The following is a 23,476-nucleotide window of genomic DNA, read 5'->3' as shown; positions in this document are numbered from 1 at the left end:
CACAGGCTCTGGACGCACAGGCTCAACGGCCATGGCCCACGGGCCCAGCCGCTCCGCGGCATGTGGAATCTTCCAGGAACGGGGCACGAACCCGTGTCCCCTGCATCGGCAGGCGGACTCTCAACCACTGCGCCACCAGGGAAGCCCCCATATTCATTTTGAAGTCACTAAAGTTTTCCCAATTTTGCTGATCTTTTCAAAGAACCAACTTGTGATTTAATTTTTCTCTTATTTTTCTCTTCTATCCAATGAAGATTTTCTCTTTCATTGATTTCTGCTTGCTTTGGATTTATTTTGCTTTTTACAGTTTCTTTTTCTAACTTCCTCAGTTACAAGGTGAGATTTTTATTTGAGACCATTCTTTTCCTATACAGATGTCTAAAGCCATAAATTTTCCCCAAGAACTGATGTAGCTGCATCCTATAAATTTTGACATATCATGTGTTTGTTTTCATTCCATTAAAAACAATTTCTGGTTTCTCTTGGCATTTCTGCTTTGACTCAGGTTATTTAGAAGTATGTTGTTTAATTTCCATATATCTGGTACGGATTCACCAGATCTCTTTCTGTTGATGATTTCTAATAAAAAGTTGTTATGGTCAGAGTATGCTGTATAATTTCAATCCTTTTAAATACTGAAAGTTGTTTTATGGCATAGCAAATGATCTATCATGGGGAATGTTCCATGTGCATGTGATAAGACTGTATTCTGCAATCATTTTTCTATATATGTCAGAGTTGTTTGATAATGTTGTTCAAGTCTTCTCTATATCCTTGCTGATTTTCTATTAATTATCAAGAATGGGGTATTGAAGCCTCCATTTATTATTATTGTATTATCTATTATTTCAATTCAATCAGACTTGCTTCATATGTTTTGAAACTGTTATTAGAGCATATACATTTATAATTATTATATCTTTCTATGTATTGATCCTCTCATCATTATACAACATCTTAGTCCCTGGTAATTCTCTTGTCTCCACATCTATTTTGTCTGATATTTAATAAAACCACTTCACCTCTCTTATGGTCACTGTTTGCATGATTTATCTTTTCCCACCCTTTTTCTTTTAACCTATTTGTGTTTTTAATTTAAGTGTGTCTCTTGCACACAGATAGTTGGATCTCTTTCTTATCCAGTTAACAATCTTTGCCTTTTGTTTGGCATGTTTAGACATTCACACTGAATGTAATTATTGACACAGTAGGTTTACGTTTGCTAATTTGCTACTTGTTTTCTACCTCTACTGTCTTTTTTCATTCCCCTTTACTGCCTTCTTCTGTGTCAAATACTTCTTACTGTACTATTTCAGTTCCTCTATTAATTTTCCTTTACTATTTTTTTTTAGTGGTTGCTGTCAAGATTATAATATGCTTCTTAATTTATCACAATCTACTTCAGATTAATTCCAGTGAAATGCAGAAATTTTGCTCCACTATAGTTCCATTCCTTCTGTCCTCCTTTGTCTTTTACTGTCATTAAATACTATATGTTACATCCATATAGGTTATAAACCTACCAGCACAGTGTTACAAGTATTGCTTCGTACAACCTTATGTCTTTTGAAAGAAGTTGAGCAGAGAAATGAGAAAAAACATATTTAGTCTTTTCTATTAACTCATATTTATCATTCCAGAACTTTTCATTTCCTCCTATGAATCTGAGTCACTATCTGGTAACTTGCAGCTGAAGGACTTCTTGTATTATTTCTTGTAAGACAACTCTGCTAAAAATGAATTCTCTGTCTTTACTTGGAAATTTCTTAATTTCATTTTCATTTTTGAAAGATAATTTTGCTGGATATAGAAATCTTGGCTGACAGTTACTTCCTTTCAACACTTTAAATATGTCATTCCACTGTCTTCTGTCTTCCTTTTTTTTTTTTAACATCTTTATTGGAGTATAATTGCTTTACAATGGTGTGTTAGTTTCTGCTTTATAACAAAGTAAATCAGTTATACATATACAAATGTTCCCATATCTCTTCCCTTTTACGTCTCCCTCCCTCCCACCCTCCCTATCCCACCCATCTACGTGGTCACAAACCACCGAGCTGTTCTCCCTGTGCTATGTGGCTGCTTCCCACTAGCTATCTATTTTACGTTTGGTAGTATATATATGTCCATGCCACTCTCTCACTTTGTCACAGCTTACCCTTCCCCCTCCCCATATCCTCAAGTCCATTCTCTAATAGGTCTGTGTCTTTATTCCTATCTTACCCCTAGGAGCTTCATGACCTTTTTTTTTTTTCCTTAGATTCCATATATATGTGTTAGCATACGGTATTTGTCTTTCTCTTTCTGACTTACTTCACTCTGTATGACAGACTCTAGGTCCATCCAGCTCACTACAAATAACTCAATTTCATTTTTTTATGGCTGAGTAATATTCCATTGTATACATGTGCCACGTCTTCTTTATCCCTTCATCTGTTGATGGACACTTAGGTTGCTTCTATGTCCTGCCTATTGTAAATAGAGCTGCAGTGAACATTTTGGTACATGACTCTTTTTGAATTATGGATTTCTCAGCATATATGCCCAGTAGTGGGATTGCTGGGTCATATGGTAATTCTACTTTTAGTTTTCAAGGAACCTCTATACTGTTCTCCACAGTGGCTGTATCAATTTACATTCCCACCAACAGTGCAAGAGGGTTCCCTTTCCTCCGCACCCTCTCCAGGATTTATTGTTTGTAGATTTTTTGATGATGGCCATTCTGACCGTTGTAGGATGATATCTCATTGTAGTTTTGATTTGCATTTCTCTAATGATTAATGATGTTGAGCATTTTTTCATGTGTTTGTTGGCAATCTGTGTATCTTCTTTGGAGAAATGTCTGTTTAGGTCTTCTGCCCATTTTTGGATTGGGCTGTTTGTTTTTTTGTTATTGAGCTGCTTGTAAATTTTGGAGATTAATCCTTTGTCAGTTTCTTCATGTGCAAATATTTTCTCCCATTCTGAGGGTTGTCTTTTGGTCTTGTTTATGGTTTCCTTTGCTGTGCAAAAGCTTTGAAGTTTCATTAGGTCTCATTTGTTTATTTTTGTTTTTATTTCCATTTCTCTAGGAGGTGGGTCAAAAAGGATCCTGCTGTGATTTATGTCATAGAGTGTTCCGCCTATGTTTTCCTCGAAGAGTCTGACAGTGTCTGGCCTTACATTTAGGTCTTTAATCCATTTTGAGTTTATTCTTGTGTATGGTGTTAGGGAGTGTTCTAATTTCATACTTTTCCATGTAGCTGTCCAGTTTTCCCAGCACCACTTATTGAAGAGGCTGTCTTTTCTCCACTGTATATTCTTCCCTCCTTTATCAAAGATAAGGTGACCATATGTGCATGGGTTTACCTCTGGGCTTTCTATCCTGTTCCATTGATCTATATTTCTGTTTTTGTGCCAGTACCATACTGTCTTGATTACTGTAGCTTTGTAGTATAGTCTGAAGGCCAGGAGCCTGATTCCTCCAGCTCCATTTTTCATTCTCAAGATTGCTTTGGCTATTCAGGGTCTTTTGTGTTTCCATACAAATTGTGAAATTTTTTGTTCTAGTTCTGTGAAAAATGGCAGTGGTAGTTTGAAATGGATTGCACTGAATCTGTAGATTGCTTTGGGTAGTAGAGTCATTTTCACAATGTTGATTATTCCAATCCAAGAACAAGGTATATCTCTATATCTCTATTTCTGCAGTGTCAGTTGTTACTTCTCCTTTTTCATTTCTAATTCTATTGATTTGAGTCTTCTTCCTTTTTTTCTTGATGAGTCTGGCTAATGGTTTATCAATTTTGTTTATCTTCTCAAAGAACAGCTTTTAGTTTTATTGATCTTTGCTATCATTTCCTTCATTTCTTTTCCATTTATTTCTGATCTGATCTTGATGACTTCTTTCTTTCTGCTAACTTTGGGGGTTTTTTGTTCTTCTTTCTCTAACTGCTTTAGGTGCAAGGTTAGGTTGTTTATTTGAGATGTTTCCTGTTTCTTAAGGTAGGATTGTATTGCTATAAACTTCCCTCTTAGAACTGCTTTTGCTGCATCCCATAGGTTCTGGGTCATCGTGTTTTCATTGTCATTTGTTTCTAGGTATTTTTTGATTTCCTCTTTGATTTCTTCAGTGATCTCTTGGTTATTAAGTAGTGTATTGTTTAGCCTCCATGTGTTTGTATTTTTTACAGATCTTTTCCTGTAATTGATATCTAGCCTCATAGCATTGTGGTCAGAAAAGATACATGATATGATTTCAATTTTCTTAAATTTACCAAGGCTTGACTTGTGATCCAAGATATCTATCCTGGAGAATGTTCCATGAGCACTTGAGAAAAATGTGTATTCTGTTGTTTTTGGATGGAATGTCCTATAAATATCAGTAAGTCCATCTTGTTTAATGTATCATTTAAAGCTTGTGTTCCCTTATTTATTTTCATTTTGGATGATGAGTCCATTGGTGAAGGTGGGGTGTTAAAGTCCCCTTCTATGATTGTGTTACTGTCGATTTCCCCTGTTACGGTTGTTAGTATTTGCCTTATGTATCGAAGTGCTCCTATGTTGGGTGCATAAATATTTACAACTGTTATATCTTCTTCTTGGATCAATCCCTTGATCATTATGTAGTGTCCTTCTTTGTCTCTTGTAATAGTCTTTATTTTAAAGTCTAGTTTGTCTGATATGAGAACTGCTACTCCAGCTTTCTCTTCATTTCCATTTGCATGGAATAACTTTTTCTATCCCCTCACTTTCAGTTTGTATGTGTCCCTAGGTCTCAAGTGGGTCTCTTGTAGACAGCATATACACGGGTCTTGTTTTGTATCTATTCAGCCAGTCTGTGTCTTTTGGTGGAAGCATTTAATCCATTTACATTTAAGGTAATTATCGATATGTATGTTCCTATTCCCATTTTCTTAATTATCTTGGGTTTGTTATTGTAGGTCTTTTCCTTCTCTTGTGTTTCTTGCCTAGAGAAGTTCCTTTAGCATTTGTTGTAAAGCTGGTTTGGTGGTGCTGAACTCTCTCAGCTTTTGCTTGTCTGTAAAGGTTTTAATTTCTCCATCAAATCTGAATGAGATCCTTGCTGGGAAGAGTAATCTTCGTTGTAGGTTTTTCTCCTTCATCACTTTAAACATGTCCTGCCACTCCCTTCTGGCTTGCAGTTTCTACTGAAAGATCAGCTGTTCACCTTATGGGGATTCCCTTGTGCGTTATTTGTTGTTTTCCCTTCCTGCATTTAATATGCTTTCTTTGTATTTAATTTTTGATAGTTCGATTAATATGTGTCTTGGCATGTTTCTCCTTGGATTTATCCTGTATGGGACTCTCTGTGCTTCCTGGACTTGATTAACTATTTCCTTTCCCATATTAGGGTAGTTTTCAACTATAATCTCTTCAACTATTTTCTCAGTCCCTTTCTTTTTCTCTTCTTCTTCTGGGACCCCTATAATTCAAATGTTGGTGCGTTTAATGTTGTCTCAGAGGTCTCTGAGACTGTCCTCAGTTCTTTTCATTCTTTTATCTTTATTCTGCTCTGCAGTAGTTATTTCCACTATTTTATCTTCCAGGTCACTTATCCATTCTTCTGCCTCAGTTATTCTGCTACTGATCCCTTCTAGAGTATTTTTAATTTCATTTATTGTGTTGTTCATCATTGCTTGTTTCCTCTTTAGTTCTTCTATGTCCTTGTTAAATGTGTCTTGCATTTTCTCTATTCTATTTCCAAGATTTTGGGTCATCTTTACTATCATTATTCTGAATTCTTTTTCAGGTAGACTGCCTATTTCCTCTTCATTTGTTAGGTCCGGTGGGTTTTTACCTTGCTCCTTCATCTGCTGTGTGTTCTCTCTTTTCATTTTGCTTATCTTACTGTGTTTGGGGCCTCCTTTTCACAAGCTGCAGGTTCGTAGTTCCCGTTGTTTTTGGTGTCTATCCCCAGTGGCTAAGGTTGGTTCAGTGGGTTGTGTAGGCTTCCTGGTGGAGGGGACTAGTGTCTGTGTTCTGGTGGGTAAGGCTGGATCTTGTCTTTCTCATGGGCCGGTCCACGTCTGGTGATGTGTTTTGGGGTGTCTGTGGCCTTATTATGATTTTATGCAGCCTGTCTGCTAATGGATGGGGCTGTGTTCCTGTCTTCGTAGTTGTTTGGCATAGGGTGTCCAGCACTGTAGCTTGCTGGTCATTGACTGAAGCTAGGTCTTGGTGTTGAGGTGGAGATCTCTGGGAAATTTTCACCGTTTGATATTACGTGGAGCTGGGAGGTCTCTTGTGGACCAGTGTCCTGAAGTTTCCGTCCCACCTCAGAGGCACAGCACTGACTCCTGGCTGGAGCACCAAGAGCCTTTCATCCACAGAGCTTGGAAGAAAAGAAAGAAGAAAGAAAAGAAAGAAAAGAAAGAAAAGAAAGGAAAGAAAGAAAGGAAGGAAGGAAGGAAGGAAGGAAGGAAGGAAAGAAAGAAAAAGAAAGAAAGAAAGAAAGAAAGAAAGAAAGAAAGAAAGAAAGAAAGAGGATAAAATCAAATCAAATAAAGATAAAATAAAGTTATTAAAATAAAAATAATTATTATGAAAAAAATTTTTTAAAGAAAAAAGAACGGACGGACAGAATCCTAGGACAAATGGTGAAAGCAAAGCTATACACACAAAATCTCACACAGAAGCATACACATACACACTCACAAAAAGAGGAAAAGGGGAAAAAATAATATATCTTGCTCCCAAAGTCCACCTCCTCAATTTGGGATGATTTGTTGTCTATTCAGGATTCCACAGATGCAGGGTACATCAAGTTGATTGTGGGCCTTTCATCCTCTGCTTCTGAGGCTGCTGGGAGAGATTTCCCTTTCTCTTCTTTGTTCGCACAGCTCCTGGGGTTCGGATTTGGATTTGGCCCCGCCTCTGCGTGTAGGTCGCCTGAGGGCGTCTGTTCTTTGCTCAGACAGGACAGGGTTAAAGGAGCAGCTGATTCAGGGGCTCTGGCTCACTCGGGCCAAGGAGGGACGGTATGGATGCGGGGCGAGCCTGCGGCAGCAGAGGCCAGCATGACATTGCACCAGACTGAGGCACGCCGTGCATTTTCCCAGGGAAGTTGTCCCTGGATCACGGGACCCTGGCAGTGGCGGGCTGCACAGGTTCCCGGGAGGGGAGGTGTGGAGAGTGACCTGTGCGCGCACACAGGCTTCATGGTGGCGGCAGTAGCAGCCTTAGCATCCCAGGCCTGTCTCTGGGGTCCGTGTTGATAGCCACGGCTCGCGCCTGCCTCTGGAGCTCCTTTAAGCAGCGCTCTTAATCCCCTCTCCTCTCGCACCAGGAAACAAAGAGGGAAGAAAAACTCTCCGGCCTCTCCGGCAGCTTCAGACTTTTTCCCGGACTCCATCCCGGCCAGCTGTGGTGCACTAGCCCCCTTCAGGCTGTGTTCACGCAGCCAACCCTAGTCCTCTCCCTGGGCTCTGACCTCCGAAGCCCAAGCCTCAGCTCCCAGCTCCGCCCACCCCGGCGGGTGAGCAGACAAGCCTCTCGGGCTGGTGAGTGCTGGTGGCACTGATTCTCTGTGCGGGAATCTCGCCGCTCTGCCCTCCGCACCCCTGTTGATGCACTCTCCTCCGTGGCTCCGAAGCTTCTCCGCTCTGCCACCCGCAGTCTCCGCCAGCAAAGGGCCTTCCTAGTGTGTGGAAACCTTTCCTCCTTCACGGCTCCCTCCCAGAGGTGCAGGTCCCATCCCTATTCTTTTGTCTCTGTTTTTTCTTTTTTCTTTTGCCCTACCCAGGTACGTGGGGAGTTTCTTGCCTTTTGGGAGGTCTGAGGTCTTATGCCAGCGTTCAGTAGGTGTTCTATAGGAGCAGTTCCATGTGTAGATGTACTTCTGATGTATTTGTGGGGAGGAAGGTGATCTTCGCGTCTTACTCTTCCGCCATCTTCTCCTACCTCTCTTCCATTGTTTTTGATGAGAAGCCAGACATCACAATGTTCCCTTGGATACAATGAGTTGTTTTTCTTTGGCTCCTTTTCCTCTTTGTTTTTGTCTTTCAACAACTGGACTACAATATCTCTATGTGGATCTCTTTGTATTCGTCCACATAAGGTCCACTAAGCTTCTTGGATGCATCTCAATGTTCTTCATCAAATTTAGGATTTTCAGCCATTGTTTCTTAAACATTTTTTGCCGCCCCTTTCCCTATGTCCTCTTTTTGGAACTCCCATTATATGTATATTGGTATACTTAATATCATTTTACAGGTCTCTTTATCCCTGTTCATTTTTCTTCAAATTTTTAAATCTGTTTTTCAGATTGGATAATTTACTATCATGTTGAGATGCTCCAGTGAATTTTTTTTCCCCTACTTACTTCTTCACTTCAATTATTGTACTTTTCAACTTGAGAATTTCTATTTGGTTCTTTTTTTCCTTTTAATATAATTTCTATCTCCTTATTGAGAATCTCTATTTGTTGATTCATTATTGTTTTATTTTCCTTTAATTCTTTATACATGATTTCCTTTAATTCTTTGAACATATTTATAATAACTGCTTTGAAGTCTTCATTAAACCCCAAATTCTGGGGACACTCAGAGTAATTTCTATTGACTGTTTTTTTCCCTGCCTATGGATCATACTATCTTGTTTCTGTGGATATCTTACAATATTTTGCTGAAAATGAGACATTTTAGTTAATATATTTTAGTGACTCTGGAGTCTTATTTTTTTCTCAAGAAGGCTGTTATCAATTGCTGTTGGTTGGTTTATTCTTTGATAACTTGTTCAGCTAGATCTGTAAATCTGCTTCCCCCACCCCACTGTAACAAGCAGAAGTTGATATCTTTTCTCATTTTTTTTTCTTTTTTAAGAAAAAAGTTTTAAGTTTTCCTTTCTTAAGCTTGGTTTCCTAAGGGTCACCACTGTGTCTGCATAGCTTAGTGGTCAACCAGTGACTGAAAAGGGGTTGCATTCAAATACCTTAGCTACTAAAGCTTCCATCCTATGCCAGTGGGCAGGAGAACACATTCAAAATTTAGGCCACTTTCAAGTCTGTCCTTGTTTTTACTTTCCACTGAGATCTTTCCCTGCACGTGCATACAGCCTCAGTGCTGGTCTTCATGGCCTACCTCAACCTGGGAGAACCTTCACACCTGGCCAAGCAGGGAGGAGAGAATGCAAGTAGCCCCAGGCAAGAATACCACAGAGTCCCACAATTCTTTCCCAAAGTTCAGCTATTTTCAAGCATAAGTACTTTCCAGATTGTTGCATCCCTCTGATCAATTTCCAGAGCACAAAGATGGTTATTTTTGCCAATTCTGTCCAACTTTATAATTTCTTTTTTTTAAAGAGAATTTTCCAACTTTCTCATATGGCTATAGCCATTCAAATTTGAGAATATTCCTATAGCATACAATTTTTTCCACAGAATTTAGTCAACTGCAACTGAAATATGTGGATGATTACGTTAATGGTTCTATACCTATAGGAAATCCCACTACTCAAATCAAACCTAAACTTTTATTTCTCCTTTTTCCTTTATTTCTATATTTCTATTATTCACTAATAATCATTTATATAAAAGCATCAGTTGATTTCCTATTACGTGCCAATCCACTACTTTTTAGACCTTTTCAACCTGTATCACCAGCACTCTCATGTTAGGCAGCCCTATACTATAATTCAACTATATGCTTCATCAAATTATAAATTACTACATGTTGTGAGCTTTCAATGCTGCCCTATCAACCATAATAATACAAAACATTTATGTGACGCTTACTGTGTGCCAGGCATTATTCTAATTGCTTAACACAGGTTAATTCACTGAACTCACAACAACTCTATGAATAGTTACTATAAATATCTCTGTTTTATAGATGAGAAAACAGAGACTCAGAGAAATTAAATAACTTGTTTAAGATCATATAGGTAGTAGGTAGCAAGGAGATGATCTGAATTCAGGTACTCAGTCTCCAGAATCCCTGTTGTTAATCACAACATTACACTGCTTTAAGAGTGCGTGATCTGCAAATGCCAAGAATCTATTACTTCACTTTGCTATCACCAAATCCACAAGGGGAGTGAAGCATATACTTCAAAAGACTGTACTCACAGTCTTTTCACTTGAAATTACTGTATCTAGCATTCAAAATGACTACTTTTTATTAAAGTGAACTGCTCAAAGAATTTTTATATTAGAAGTTGCTAAACTGTCTTAAGAGAAAAGCTGCTATTATAAAACAAACAGCATAAGCATATCCTAAACGTATCAAATCCATTTTCAAAATCAGACAAGTCATGTCCACTGATTGAAATGTGGAAGGCATTAAACATCTGAATATAAATCTAAAATATCAAACATTAGTAAGAATTAACTATAACTATAGCATGTTTTTTAATATTTCAGGAAACATATAAACACGTAAGTTCTTCCTTTCTTGTTAAAATTGGCTTTCCTGCCCCCATTCTTTCCAAAACATGACCTCATTATGAAATTCCAATAAAAGTTCATATTTTGACTTTTACTAAAGTCAATTTACCTTAGTTCATGGACTCTTCTATAATTTTGCAAGTGTAAATCTACAGGCAAAAGTATAATTGTTTACCCATGACTGTCTTGCTTATTCTGCCATTTTAAATACTCTCCCAGGCCTTCTGACAGATCACACAAAGATTCTATTGCTAAAAGAATGTGTCAGCCAGTGGCAAAACCAAGACAGTCACTGCCAACCTCCTTTCTCCTAAAGAATAGGCAATAAAGCTGAGCACTGGAGGCACAGAAATTTGTTTTGAAGGTCTTTTTCCTCATATAATATCTTTCAACTGACAAAGCAATTGTGTCATAAAGAACTAAAAGTACACTGGGAAGTACAAACATCCATGCTGAGGATCTGTAAATATCTTTTTTTAAAACCGCATTTAAAATGTAACTATGTTTACTTTAGCACAATTCACTTGGACTGAGATGACTAAACCATGGGTACAGGGAATTATGAAATCTAGGAAGAAAGCAAGGAGCTGAAAAGACCAAAGGGGAAAATCTCCTCAAAGTGGAATAATTCTTTCCACATAAATCATTTTGTGATTTTTTAAAGTAACCTTTATGAACCATGAGGTAGTGGAAGAGGAAAGTCAAAATGACAAATTGCTAATCATGCCAAGAGACCCCTTTTCCCTTTCCTGATGATGTTTCCTCAACATGAGTGGTAGTTTCCTTAGGCAGGCCAATGACAGAATGCTGCTTTAACTATATAAGCTATACATATCTGTATTTGGGAACTTAACATATCTTAAGCTCAGACCCCTTTACAACATAAATTCTGATAGACAGGAGTAACAGACCTTTATTAATTAATGTGGGGAATTCTATTCTCAATATTATATAATAATGACTACTTCTTTAAGAAAGAGAAACAAAAAATAGCAGTTGCTAGCCTTCCTTAAATTAATAGCCAAAAAAATACTTTGAATTTACCTTGCTGTGCCACAACAAAGGATATGAAATCAAATGAGGAGCTGTCCTTTTTGCCCATTAGAATGAAATGTTTTATGTATCTTTGCACTACCTCTTAATCCTTTTACAAAGTGCTCAGGGTACTCTCATCTCACCATTTCCAACCTGATTATGTTTCTTCAGATTTTACAGAGTCTGGGCAAATTAATCTTCCTGAAGCACGACTCTGATCCTTTCACTCTTGTGCACAAAAACTCCAAATCTCAATTTTTTACTGAATTAAATACTATCATTCTCCCCTGGTGTTCATGATAAGAGAGCCCCAACTTCTCTTTCCATTCTCATCTACTTACTATTACTCATCCCTATATTCATCCTTGTACTCTAGATAAACCAAACTTTTGATTTCCCAAATTGAGTCTTTCTGACTCCTTCCTTGCCTTTGTTCAAGCTTTTCATTCCACCCAGTTATTCTCCCACATCCAAGCTTGCAAGCCAAAATTCTGGCTAAGCCTCCGCAAAAATAACACTCACTACACAAAAACTTTCCTAATACCACCACTGCAACAATTATTACCTCTTTATCCTGATTCGCCAAAGTATTTTTTTAAACCTCTCTGATAGCCTTTATTAAATCCATCTGTGATATAATTATTTGTGAATCTCAAGTTTGTAGCTTATGACACTATGCCATACATATATTCGTTGAATGGAACAAAAATCACTGCTCAAGAGAATACTAGGTAATACTCTTCTTAATATTTTCTCCCCTCCCCTTTTCTGTTTCTTTTTTTTTTACAAATTTTGTTTTCCCTGATTTAAAAAATAATTCATGTTTCATTAAACAAAAATTTTAGTTCTTCATCTTTTTCAAATAACTTTTCCCTTGATATTTTCCCAAAAGCATAGGAGATCACAGTCCTGACAATTCTTGCTGATTTGCTGTGAGCCTATCACACCTCAATGCTAACAACCCTCAGTGTACTCATCAAAACTTGCTCTTCAAAACCAGGTGAGCATTTTACACATGGCGAATCAATTTAAGGAGCTCACTAGAGTTCCAAGCCTACCTCTGGGATACTGAACTTTAATTATCAATAGTCTCTTTCTTCAAAGCCACCAGAAATACACCAACTGACACCAATATTCAAGTTTCATGAATGGATCTACAAGTGATCTAACTTGGCAAGATTTTCTACCACTTCTCTCCTAAGTAGCCCATTCCTACGTTTATAAATACAGCCATTCGCCATATACTATCTCGAGACTAGCTCTAAGGAATGAACTCTTTAAAAAGTTTAAAAAAAAAAAAAAGAAAAGAACATAGCCATTCACATATGGTTACAAAATGTAATAGAGCAGCTCCAGACCAGCTGAAAGCAATACTTACATCTCACACCTACACAGACATATGGAATTGACTAAACATTAGCCTGGATTTAAAATAAATAAATAAATAATACCAACAAGCTTTACCTATTCTCTCTGACATCACCAATACTCAGATAATAGTAGAAGCCTAAAGATATACAGTACTAGTTCTGAATTTGTAATTAGTAAAGGGTCCTCCTTGTCTGAAACTAATTTCTTTAAGGTTTTGGAGCTGTGGGCTCTGCTAATTTGCATGGTTGATATACTTGGCCAATACGTCAATTAAATTACCTGTTGAATGAGTGAGCGAGCCTCTTCAGAGACACATTCTGGCATGTTCAAAGTAGTGTGAGTATTTATTCCTGCTGGATGGCACTCAACCAGAGTCTGAAACAATCAATCAGGTACACTTCTTATCCCAAACAATATCATATTCTGTTCCGTCACAGGGTTTATGGACAGCAAATACAGAAAGCTCAACAACCACCTTAACTGGAGGTGCAGTAATCACCATAGTACCCTCTAAGCAGTTTAGGACAAGGGCTATGAGCCCACAGAACTCTAACTGAAATACAGGCAGTCATCAAAATCGCATCATAAGCTTAGGCCACTCACCCTTTTCCCTTAGTTATAAAGAGAGTGGCTCATAATAGAAAAACTTCCATTATACCCAAAAACTAAAATGGGACTTGATATCTCAAATTTTTTAGTGTTCTTAAAAACCTTCAAAGTTGAAAAGTTGTTAATAATAATGCTTTATATATGTATAGCACTTTATGGTTTAAATGTATGTACAGGTGACTTGTGTATTCCACAACCATGTTAGGCGCTCAGTATTAACTACATATTTAAGGTAGATGACTACTTACAAAAGTATGACTGTTCATTTCCTCTGTTTTCATCCCAGGAGGCAATCTGCACAATACTCAATTAAAATCTATTAACTATTAACCTCAAATATCTTACTTAAAAGTTATTGATCAGAGAGAGTATAAATTCTCTCTGATCAATAACTCTCCGTTAAGCCAGAACGGACAGGAAAAATTACAGTATTGAGAAAAAAGATAATATTACCTTTAATATCTACATGAATTTTCTAAAATGATAATTCCCTCCTGGTTTCAGACAGGTATTTAAAACATACAGAGAATTTAAATCCTTACATGAACCTTACAGATTTAACTCTGTTGAAGCTGACTCATAGAAAAAGAAGAGAAAGAGTGTGTAGTCTTATATCTCGCTATGGACTAACAGCGTGACATAACAGAATTTTACCATCAATTTATTCAATGTAATAGAATTCAACTTTTTAAAAAATCTGGAATCTTGATAAACATGCATTTTTCTACCCCCCCCCCCTTTTTGGTATCAAGGTTTTCTTAGTCCCTGACCTAAAAACTAAAGGCAAAGGCTAAATAGTCTCAATTTGAAATCAAGGTAGCATCTGGATAAACTTAATAAACCTCCAGGTCACTGCTTACCTTGCCAGTGAGAAGCTCAAAGAGGACAGCACCCAAACTCCACCAGTCACAGGCTTCAGTTTCTTCCGTGATTGCTCCAACCTCTAAACACACCAAAAAAGGTTGATATTAACATTCCAAAGGTCAATTAAGCTCTCAAAATTAACATGTATTAGCAAGGTGACCTTTTTAATGCTGAGAGAGCACATACTAAATACTACTGGGTTTTCAAAATTCCTGAAAGTTACTTATCCTTTTGGTCACCTACTGTGGTTGCATTTTTTTATGCAGTCATATATTAAACTGAGACATTTGTTCTTTACTTGATAGAGGGACACCTTCAAGATGCTATACTTAAAAGTTACATGAATCTACTAGATGAACATTTTGATTAATTTTTCAAATTTGAGAATGTACAGCCAACCCTATCTCAGGGGTCATTTTTTGTTTTAGAAATAAAGACTCTAGGTTTCAGAAGGAACTTCAAAAATTATCTAAACCAGTATTAATTATCCTTTGAGTTACAGACTAGAAACCAGAGAGGTGAAATGCCTTGTCCAATGTCATATAGTAAATCAGAAGCAGAACTAGGACTTAGTTTATAGTTTGATCCCTCTCCTAAGTAATCAATTGTTTTCAACTAAAGAAGGAGGATGTGAAATGCAAATTTACCCATTTTATTATTCAGAAGTACAGATAGATATGGTGTTTTAAGCCACAACTGAAACTACTGGCTAAGATGAGGGCTTTTAGAATATCTCCAAATTACAGTTTTATCTGTGTTATCCCTATCTCTCACCAGCACAAGTTCCTGAAATGTAATACGAGTTTTCAGGTGTCATCCTTCAGTTTTCTTCACAAATCAGCAATAACTCCTCATTTCACCATTTTTGAGGCTTTTAGCTCTTAAGTCATGTTTGATGTCTTCTTGTCCTTTCCTAATGACATTCAATTAGTCACTAAGCCTGAATATATCTGCCCTTTCATTTCCATTAAACTGACAAAACACACTTACTATTTGTCTGCAGGTAGCCCAAAACTCACAACAATCATGTTGAAAAGGTTTTAAGTAGTTAGGTTGGAACTTGGACAATAATAAGTGGAAGTGGTGCTCAGGCACCCCAGCCTTTTAACCAATACTTAGTGAATCTACTGTGTTGGAGAACCAAAAAAACTCATAACACAGTTCGAGTTTTAAGTCTTGAAGCAAAGGTCATATGGATAAGAAAAAGAAAAAAAGAGCCATTTCTATGCAAAATACTTAAATTACTCCACTTCAGCAACCTCCTTCCTTATCTCTGCACCTACTGTATTCTGGGCTTCACAAGGCCTATGTACAACTATACCCTTCACACCAGCTCCTACCCATCTTTCCTCCCCTTATTGTGCTACATGCCAAATCACAACCTCCATTCTCTAACTTAGCTGCTCTCAGCTAGGTGGTAAAAAGAAAACATAGATATTTAACTGACTCATATTATTGTGTGAATGACCAAAAGGCTTCCTCCGAGAGCCATCTGCATTCATAAAATAGCAGCTTGCTTGAAAAACTGAGAACTGTCTTACTATCTAACAATAGAGGTTTAATTATACATGTTTTGACACATGAATTCAATGAAATATTACTACATAAGCATTTTAAATGATGTATTCACACAAGGTTTAGGTATATAACTAAATGTCTGGATATATTAAATTTTAAAAAAACAAGCTATAAAACAATAGAATCTTAATTTTAAAAGTACATATATTTTTAAAAGACTGGTGGGAAAATGTAACAAAATGTTTTAGTGCTTTGCCTCTGGGATGGTGAGATTTTTATTTTCATTCTTATACTTATTAACCTACACGAATATCTAAGTGGTACAATTTTAAATGTATAGCAAGATGGCATGAAAACATTCAGGCTTGTTGGAGCAGGAAAGATGAAGCTATATAGGCCAGTCCTCCCTAAGAGTCTGTTTGCCTATAGTTTCCTCTACAACTTTACACTTGATCTTAGCCAAGAGGCCGAGAAGCAATCCTCTAAAACTTTAATGTATCATATATTAGAGACAGCAGTGGACTAGGAATCAGAAGTCCTGGGTTAAGAGCCTTAAGGAATTCACTTGATCTCATCCATAACACGAGGGTGAGATCTGAGGACCTCTAGGTTAAATTTAGCTCTATAATCTACAATTCTGATACTTAAGGATTCCCTAAAACAGTGATTTTCTTGAAGGACAATTCCTTGGGGGCTCTCATTCAAAGTACTTATGTTACCCCTCCCAGATTCAAATACACTGCCCCCACCCCCATTCCCAAGCTCCCCATAGAGAGCCACCATCACCTTTGGAAGTGTGCTCCAGAAACTTTAAAAAGGATGTGTGTTCTTAGAAACTTCAGAAAAGGAGAAGAAATTTACCATAGCCCTGTCATCAAATATAACCTTTTGCACATTTCCTTCCAGTCTAAGGCAGGCAATGGATTACATCACTTCCCTGTTCAAAATTCTGAAATGGCTTCTCACTGAACATTAAATAACATTCAAATGTCTTGCTTAACCAGGCATGTATATATATTCAGGCCTCTATAATGAGGTTTCAACCTATCAAGATTCATTCAAACACGTATAAGCAGTACAAACTAGGTCCCCTGCTAGGCACTATTCCTCCACAGAACACTATGTACTCACCACATTGCTAAATAATGTGAAACTAAAATCAGTTTTCAGAGTTAATGGCTTTATTTTTAAATATCTTGCTCAAAAATTTAAGTTATGCCATTTTCTTTAATCATAAAGCAAGCAGTATATACTCCTTAGTTTTAGAAAGGTGTTACATGTTCACAACTCAAGACCCCAAATTATTGATCAGCCATCTGTTTTGAATATGCAACCTCCAAGTCTCACTTTCCGTGTCTGAAGGTTGCTAGTAGGCACATATTGTAATAATGATAGTTGCAACAACAAAGCAGTAGCTAACATCCGTTGACTGTTTACCATATGTAAGGAACTGTGTTTAACATTGTATGTGAATTATTTAAAATTTCCAAGCATCCTTACGGAGAACTTACTTGGGCAGAATGACTTTGGAGGAGAAAGAATACTATATTTGTGTGTTCAGGGAAAAGAGGAATGCCTGACCCAGTCAGTTCAGAGAAAGCTGTGAAGATCAGATGGTTTTATAGGGTCTAAGAACATGCCCTGAGGAGCTGTAGACTAGAACCACACTCCAAGTCTCTGCTCACAAAGGTTTGCTGTCAGAATTGAGCAAAGGGTTATTGTGGTAAATCTATGCAATGTAATCAGTGACTAATATAATTTATAAAGGGAGCTTTCAAATTCCCCTAAAGGTGCGCTGGGTGTGAAATGTGTCAGAAAGAGGGGAGGGGAGGGGAGGGGAGGGGAGGGGGGGGGAGAGAGAGGGAGAGAGGGACGGAGAGAGAGAGAGAGAGAGAGAGAGAGTGTGTGTGTGTGTGTGTGTGTGTGTGTGTGTGCGCGCACGTGCGCGCACGCAGGCGACTGGGGGAGGGGGATCTCTGATGCTACCATAAGCACAGTGCACCCTCCTGAGCATCAAAGATTTTTGTATGTGCGGGAGGTGGTAGGATGTTGTTTTATTATTAAAAGAAACACAGACCCATTATGGAACAGAATGTAAACCTTGCATGGATCTGCAAGATAAAAAGACTTCAAAGAAACTTCAGGATCATATTATTAGTCTCAGAGGTCCCCATTTCATATCACCTCTACAGTCAGAAGTACTTGGGCAGAAAAGTTTGAGAGTCACTTCAGGAGACAGACAAGGTGTTATTCCTTTATTGGTTTCTGTGACATTGTTCAACTAAGGAGTCTAAGAACTAGGTTCACTGGTTTTTATGCTGCTTTGAAATCCCTCACAATTTTCTGCCAGAGTCCTTAACAGGTAGATAATGACCAACATACTGCTTCAAATGTGGATGCTACAGTGTCTGACGAGCACCAGTCTGAACGTCAGGCAACAAAGACAGTAGCAAGAGACCCAAGCAGGCCCTAAAGTTAATTTAATTCCCATTTTCAGTCGGCTCGCTTTCTGGCCCAGGATGCGGGATGCCCCATGTGGCACCTGATAGAACTGCTGGTGACACCCTAGCACCATCAACCTTAGTCTACTTCATTCACTCCCCATTTCTTTTCCCATCTTTCCTCGATCTTCCCCTCTTCTTTCTTCCACTGACAGCCTGCTTCTTTTCCCCTCACCTTATTCTCTTTTTCCTCCCCACTCTTGGCTGTCATTGGTTAAGCTTTCTAATGGCACTTGGGCCTAAAGAAATTACTGATCCCATCTAAGAAAAACTGCTTCTGAAAGTCTGAAGACAACTAGGCTGAATGTCATCTTTAATCTGACTGGGCTAATAAAGAAGGATAGCAACTCTGAAAAGTTAATTTTTTTCTCATGGAAATCTGGAAAAAAGACACTGAACAAGTTTTAAATCCATCCCCTTAACAGTGCAGCTTGAACCACTTCAAAATGACTTTATATTAAGCATTCATTAATTAACGTGAAACTAACATCATGACCAACTGTCCTTGATTTTAATAGATGACTCTGAACTACAACAAAGAGTTCTATATTTAGATAAGATACAAGGAAGAACTTCCTAACAGCTCAGGAAACTTAAATATTAGAACAACTGGAAGAAGATACTTATATAATTTCTTCTTTAGGGTTTTAAAACAGAATTTCACTTTCTTCTCTTTTTTTTTTTTTTTTTTTTTGCGGTACGCGGGCCTCTCACTGTTGTGGCCTCTCCCGTTGCAGAGCACAGGCTCCGGACACGCAGGCTCAGTGGCCATGGCTCATGGGCCTAGCCGCTCCGCGGTATGTGGGATGTTCCCGGACCGGGGCACAAACCCGTGTCCCCTGCATCGGCAGGCGTACTCTCAACCACTGTGCCACCAGGGAAGCCCTCACTTTCTTTTAATAATCAGAATGAAAGATTTTGATTGTCTTTTCAACATCCCTTATAGATCAATAATTCTTAGATTAAAATTTTAAAGATATACCTTGAAATTGCATTGCCAAAAAGAAGACTGAGGTTGTGTGGCTGTCAAAACCAATACTCTGAAACTGCTTTACTTGCAAAATCTATATAAAATTTTAAGCATAAACCAAGAGTACTGATTCATATATAAAACTACATGATAGCTACTACAAACACCAGGTGAACAGTCAGGTATGTTGTGTCAAAAGCAGAGAATATAAAGAAATATCAAATAAATTTGTGAGGGTTCTTTTAAAGTATAACATAGTAAAGCTGAGAAATCCCTTTAAACTCCCTACCTTGAATTTTTTAAATCTCTGGTGGGAAAAAAAGCAGAAAAAAATTTTAAAGGATAAATTCTGCACTGCTTTATCAATTTTCAAAATATTTTCACTATAAAACCCAATGTCTTCAGTTCCCATGCATGCCCCTTCCCCTGACACTACATTCTATATTTGCAGTTTCCAGGGTGGTAAAGCAGTAGTATCCTTACTCTCCACAAGGACAGCAGGGCTATAAGCATTAAGCAAAGGGATCAGGGGGAAAAATAAACTATTCCCTAAGAAAACAAACAAATCCTCAGATTATTCCCACAAAAACTCAAAAAGAGACAGTGATATCAAAGAATCCTGAATTTTTGTCTTTGAGTCAAAGAAATGTATTAACAGGGCTCTAGTTCTGCTACTGTTTGAGCCTGGCTGGGTATTTTAGCTTTTCTGAAAATGAGGACAGCCAGACCTCTAGCATTCTTTCTACCTGTAATTTTACAATCCTGTAAGTGTTTTCAAAAGCACTCATGAGCCTTTCTCCTAACTTCTTCTCCCTCCATTAACCTAAAATGCCCAAAGAGTGGGATTATGCTAAAATGAGCCAGCATTCCACATTCGTCCTTCTTCTCCTTTCTACACACAGCCACCCTTCCTTTCCCTAAGAGACCTGGTGGGAAGCAAAATGAATCAGTGTCACTAAACCTAACCGTTACCATCTTTTAATGTAATGGAGACACAAAATCAGCTCCAGATTAGATTTCAACTCGTCCAAAATTTTTGGAGGACATCAAATATGTGAGAATAGTTTAGTAAAATTCTAGAAATCCCACTTTAGCACTATCAATCCTCATACTCTAACACAATATAGAATTTTATGGATTCATACTAATGATTCAAACTATCATAATTCACAAGTGAATAAACAAGTTTAAATAAAATAATAAAGATACCACAACGTAAAAATGTGCCTTGCCTACCTTTGTTTTACTCATGTTTAACACCTCATAGAACACTCTTCAACAAGCCAGGACATCTCTCAGAAAAATGATGCTGCCTTAGTAACCCATATTGTCAAAGGGCTTGCTAAAACATAGACTAAGAGAGTTTTATACTCCTATGATAGAGTTTACTAAGTCTCCCTCTTACAGCCAAAAATAATACTGTTAATCTGACCCCAAAACTGTACTATAATAAGCCTTGCTCCTGAAAAGTAAAAGAGCGAAAAAACAGAAAGCCTGGACTCAGGAAACCGTAAAATGTCTCTATCTGTATAAGAAGTGAAGGGAAAGAAGCAAAGTATACACTCTTAGACTTGAGAAAGTCTGAAAGACACTGGAGAGACCATTCGGTCCCAGAATTACTGAGATCATGACATATACTATCTACTGGCCCAGGCCCTGTCTTTTAGGGCTATATAGTTTAAGCCACATGGATGTGTCAAAGACATGACTCAGAAATAACTGTAGATAATACTAAAACTATGATGGAAATTGTACAGAGAACTTTAAAAGCTGGAAAAGGCATCTCAAACTCAAGCTTTATAAATGAACACCAACCTTCCTATAAAACTTTATAAAGATGAATCACCCAGCTCGGTGCTTTGTGACCACCTAGAGGGATGGGATAGGGAGGGTGGCAGAGAGATGCAAGAGGGAGGAGATATGGGGATATATGTATATGAACAGCTGACTCACTTCGTTATAAAGCAGAAACACACCACTGTAAAAAATTATACTCCAATAATGATGTTAAAATAAAAAATAAAAACAAAGAAAAAAAAAAGATGAATCACCTTGCATTTTAAGTAACTGTGAATTCCCAAATTCAGAATTTACTTTTCTTTAACAGACATTACTGTTATGGTGCTTGATAAATAAGTGAATATGATATTCTACATTTAGCTCTTTGATGGATTTGTTAAGGCACATTTTCAGACTGGTGACATCACTTGATTCTCCACTAAGGGAGACCCACACAGGTCATCACATCCTTCTTCTTACCTCTACTGATCACAACAAATAGCTACCCATCCCCATTCCAAAAATCTTTAGAGACAATTCCATGACCTCCCTCTGGCAGTTATGTTCTACTGTTGCTGTCTTCCTTTCAGGATATGATAGGAAATACAGTAAATTCAGAGTTTTCTTAGAAGAGAATTTCACATATAGAGAATTTCTATTTTAATTTAGAGCAAGTATTTAAATATTTCTCCCAAACTCTTTTCCTTAACTACACTTCTTTAAATAAATAGAATCTTAGATGCCTCATTTCTCTTCACTTTCAAAGTTATAGTAACTGTGGAACTGTTATTAAGAGGTCATATAAAACTCAGTGGAAAAGCAACAATTGTTGCAAATCATGTGTTTATATAATGGTCAAATTAAACCAACATTTAGATGTTGAAAGAAATAGTTACATAAACGATAGAGCACTTTATCCAAATATCAGAATGATGGAACAATTTTAAAGCCACAAACCTATAGAATACATTAAAATGAGAGTCAACAGTAAGTATACTTTCGGGGGGGGGGGCAATATAGTTTCTAAATGCACAGGGCTTTTTTTCCAAAACAATATTTTAAATTTTGACATTAAATACCTGATCTTAAGGATTCCAACTCTCTCTTTTTGGAAAAAGAAAAAAAGTAAGAAAAATACATTAGCTTTTAGAATAAAAGAGAGCTCTTTGGTGAATAAGACAATATAAAAATTAAGCCACATTCTTATAAACCTTAAAATTAAGCACCACATACACTTTTATAGTAACAAAAAAAAATCTGTGGTGTCTAAATTTTCCATAAATTCTGTAAGTGTTCAGTAAGATTTAAAACACTATTACAATTAGTTTGTTAACTTTCTTCCAAGGGAGTCAAGACTTCATTAATGGCCTTAGATCGTTTTTTTTTTTAAGTGTTTTTTTTAAAAAATCTGATCTATCATTAGTGACATACTTGGACCAAGGGTAAAAGAACATCTTTCTTCTGCAATGAGCATTCCATGTTAGCTAGAGCATGCAAACATTAGTCCTGTGTTCCTACACAGTCTTTCCCTGCAGCATCTGTTGCTAATTGAAAGGGACTAGAATTACAAAATTCTAGTCAATTTCTCTCACCAGCTCTTGCTGTGTATAAAGATTTTCTATGCAGGGGCTGAGCATTAGTCTTCCACTACAGCTGATGACTAAAGAGCTAAGAGAAAGAAACACAGAAGAAACCATTTCTTTTTTCTTTATATATCCAACGATACATGGAACTAAACTGTGAGAAGAGGGACAGCTAAGCATATCTTATGTTAGCTTGGTAAATTACAATTCTGTAAACATAACTATTCACCTATAAAGTCTATTAATGTCCTAGTTAACCAATTGTGTATGTCTTCTGCTTGGACAGTCTCTTCTTTTTATACACATCTTCAAAAGTAACTGTCAATATTAAACCAATTATGCCTTATTTCTAGCTCCTAGGCATAGTACCTGGAACATAGAAGGCACTTAATAAATGTTTGTTGAACAACTATCTCCATCTTGTGTTTTGTAGCACAGTGCAATCAAAACACCTCCAAAGGCCTCATCACATGCATTTTAAGTCTACTGAGCACAGAGATCTACCTCAAGTCCTTCTGCACCCTTACATGTGGTAGGCCAGAAAGTTTTCAACACTATCTAAAGCATACTCTGGCTGCTGGCTGAAACGCAAGAATGGAGGTGATGATGGTGGCTTAAAATGGGGTGGTCTAGTGGACACCTTCCAGGGCTCCCCTCTGCAGAGCACAATGACTGCTACAGTTTGTCCTGGCACAGGTGGCATGCGGTAAAGAAAAGAAGCTGGAAAGCCCTGGGAGGAGGAAGACAGGACTGGGAGATAAATCAAGGTTTCCCCTGTCCCTGTTCAATGGAAGGAATCTAGACACACAATTACATGAAATGTGCTCCAATGGGTAAGCTGGTGATAACATCTGAGTAACTCTAG

The 23,476-nt window shown here is 37.5% G+C and overlaps 1 protein-coding gene across 9 annotated transcripts in view; it reads right to left on the bottom strand.

Annotated features, from left to right (window-relative positions):
- The window catches only part of RPS6KC1 (ribosomal protein S6 kinase C1), a 218,314-nt gene that overhangs the window by 3,381 nt on the left and 191,457 nt on the right, over positions 1-23,476 (bottom strand). For 8 of the 9 annotated variants that reach the window (XM_027082964.1, XM_027082965.1, XM_027082958.1 and 5 more), the window contains 2 exons: positions 14,257-14,339; positions 13,067-13,162 (listed from right to left, as the gene is read on the bottom strand). In XM_027082964.1, coding sequence (XP_026938765.1) covers positions 13,067-13,162; positions 14,257-14,339 — 179 coding nt within the window. Of the gene's footprint in view, positions 1-13,066; positions 13,163-13,644; positions 13,691-14,256; positions 14,340-23,476 lie in introns of those variants that run through there. The other variant, XM_027082959.1, reaches the window with a different exon arrangement.

This window comes from Aethalodelphis obliquidens, unplaced genomic scaffold (assembly GCF_003676395.1).
Source record: "Aethalodelphis obliquidens isolate GAN/ISIS:26980383/991018 unplaced genomic scaffold, ASM367639v1 scaffold48, whole genome shotgun sequence".
In the NCBI taxonomy this organism is placed as follows: domain Eukaryota; kingdom Metazoa; phylum Chordata; class Mammalia; order Artiodactyla; family Delphinidae; genus Aethalodelphis; species Aethalodelphis obliquidens.
The sequence above is the reverse complement of the archived record's forward strand: the minus strand, read 5'-3'. Positions and strand labels throughout refer to the sequence as shown.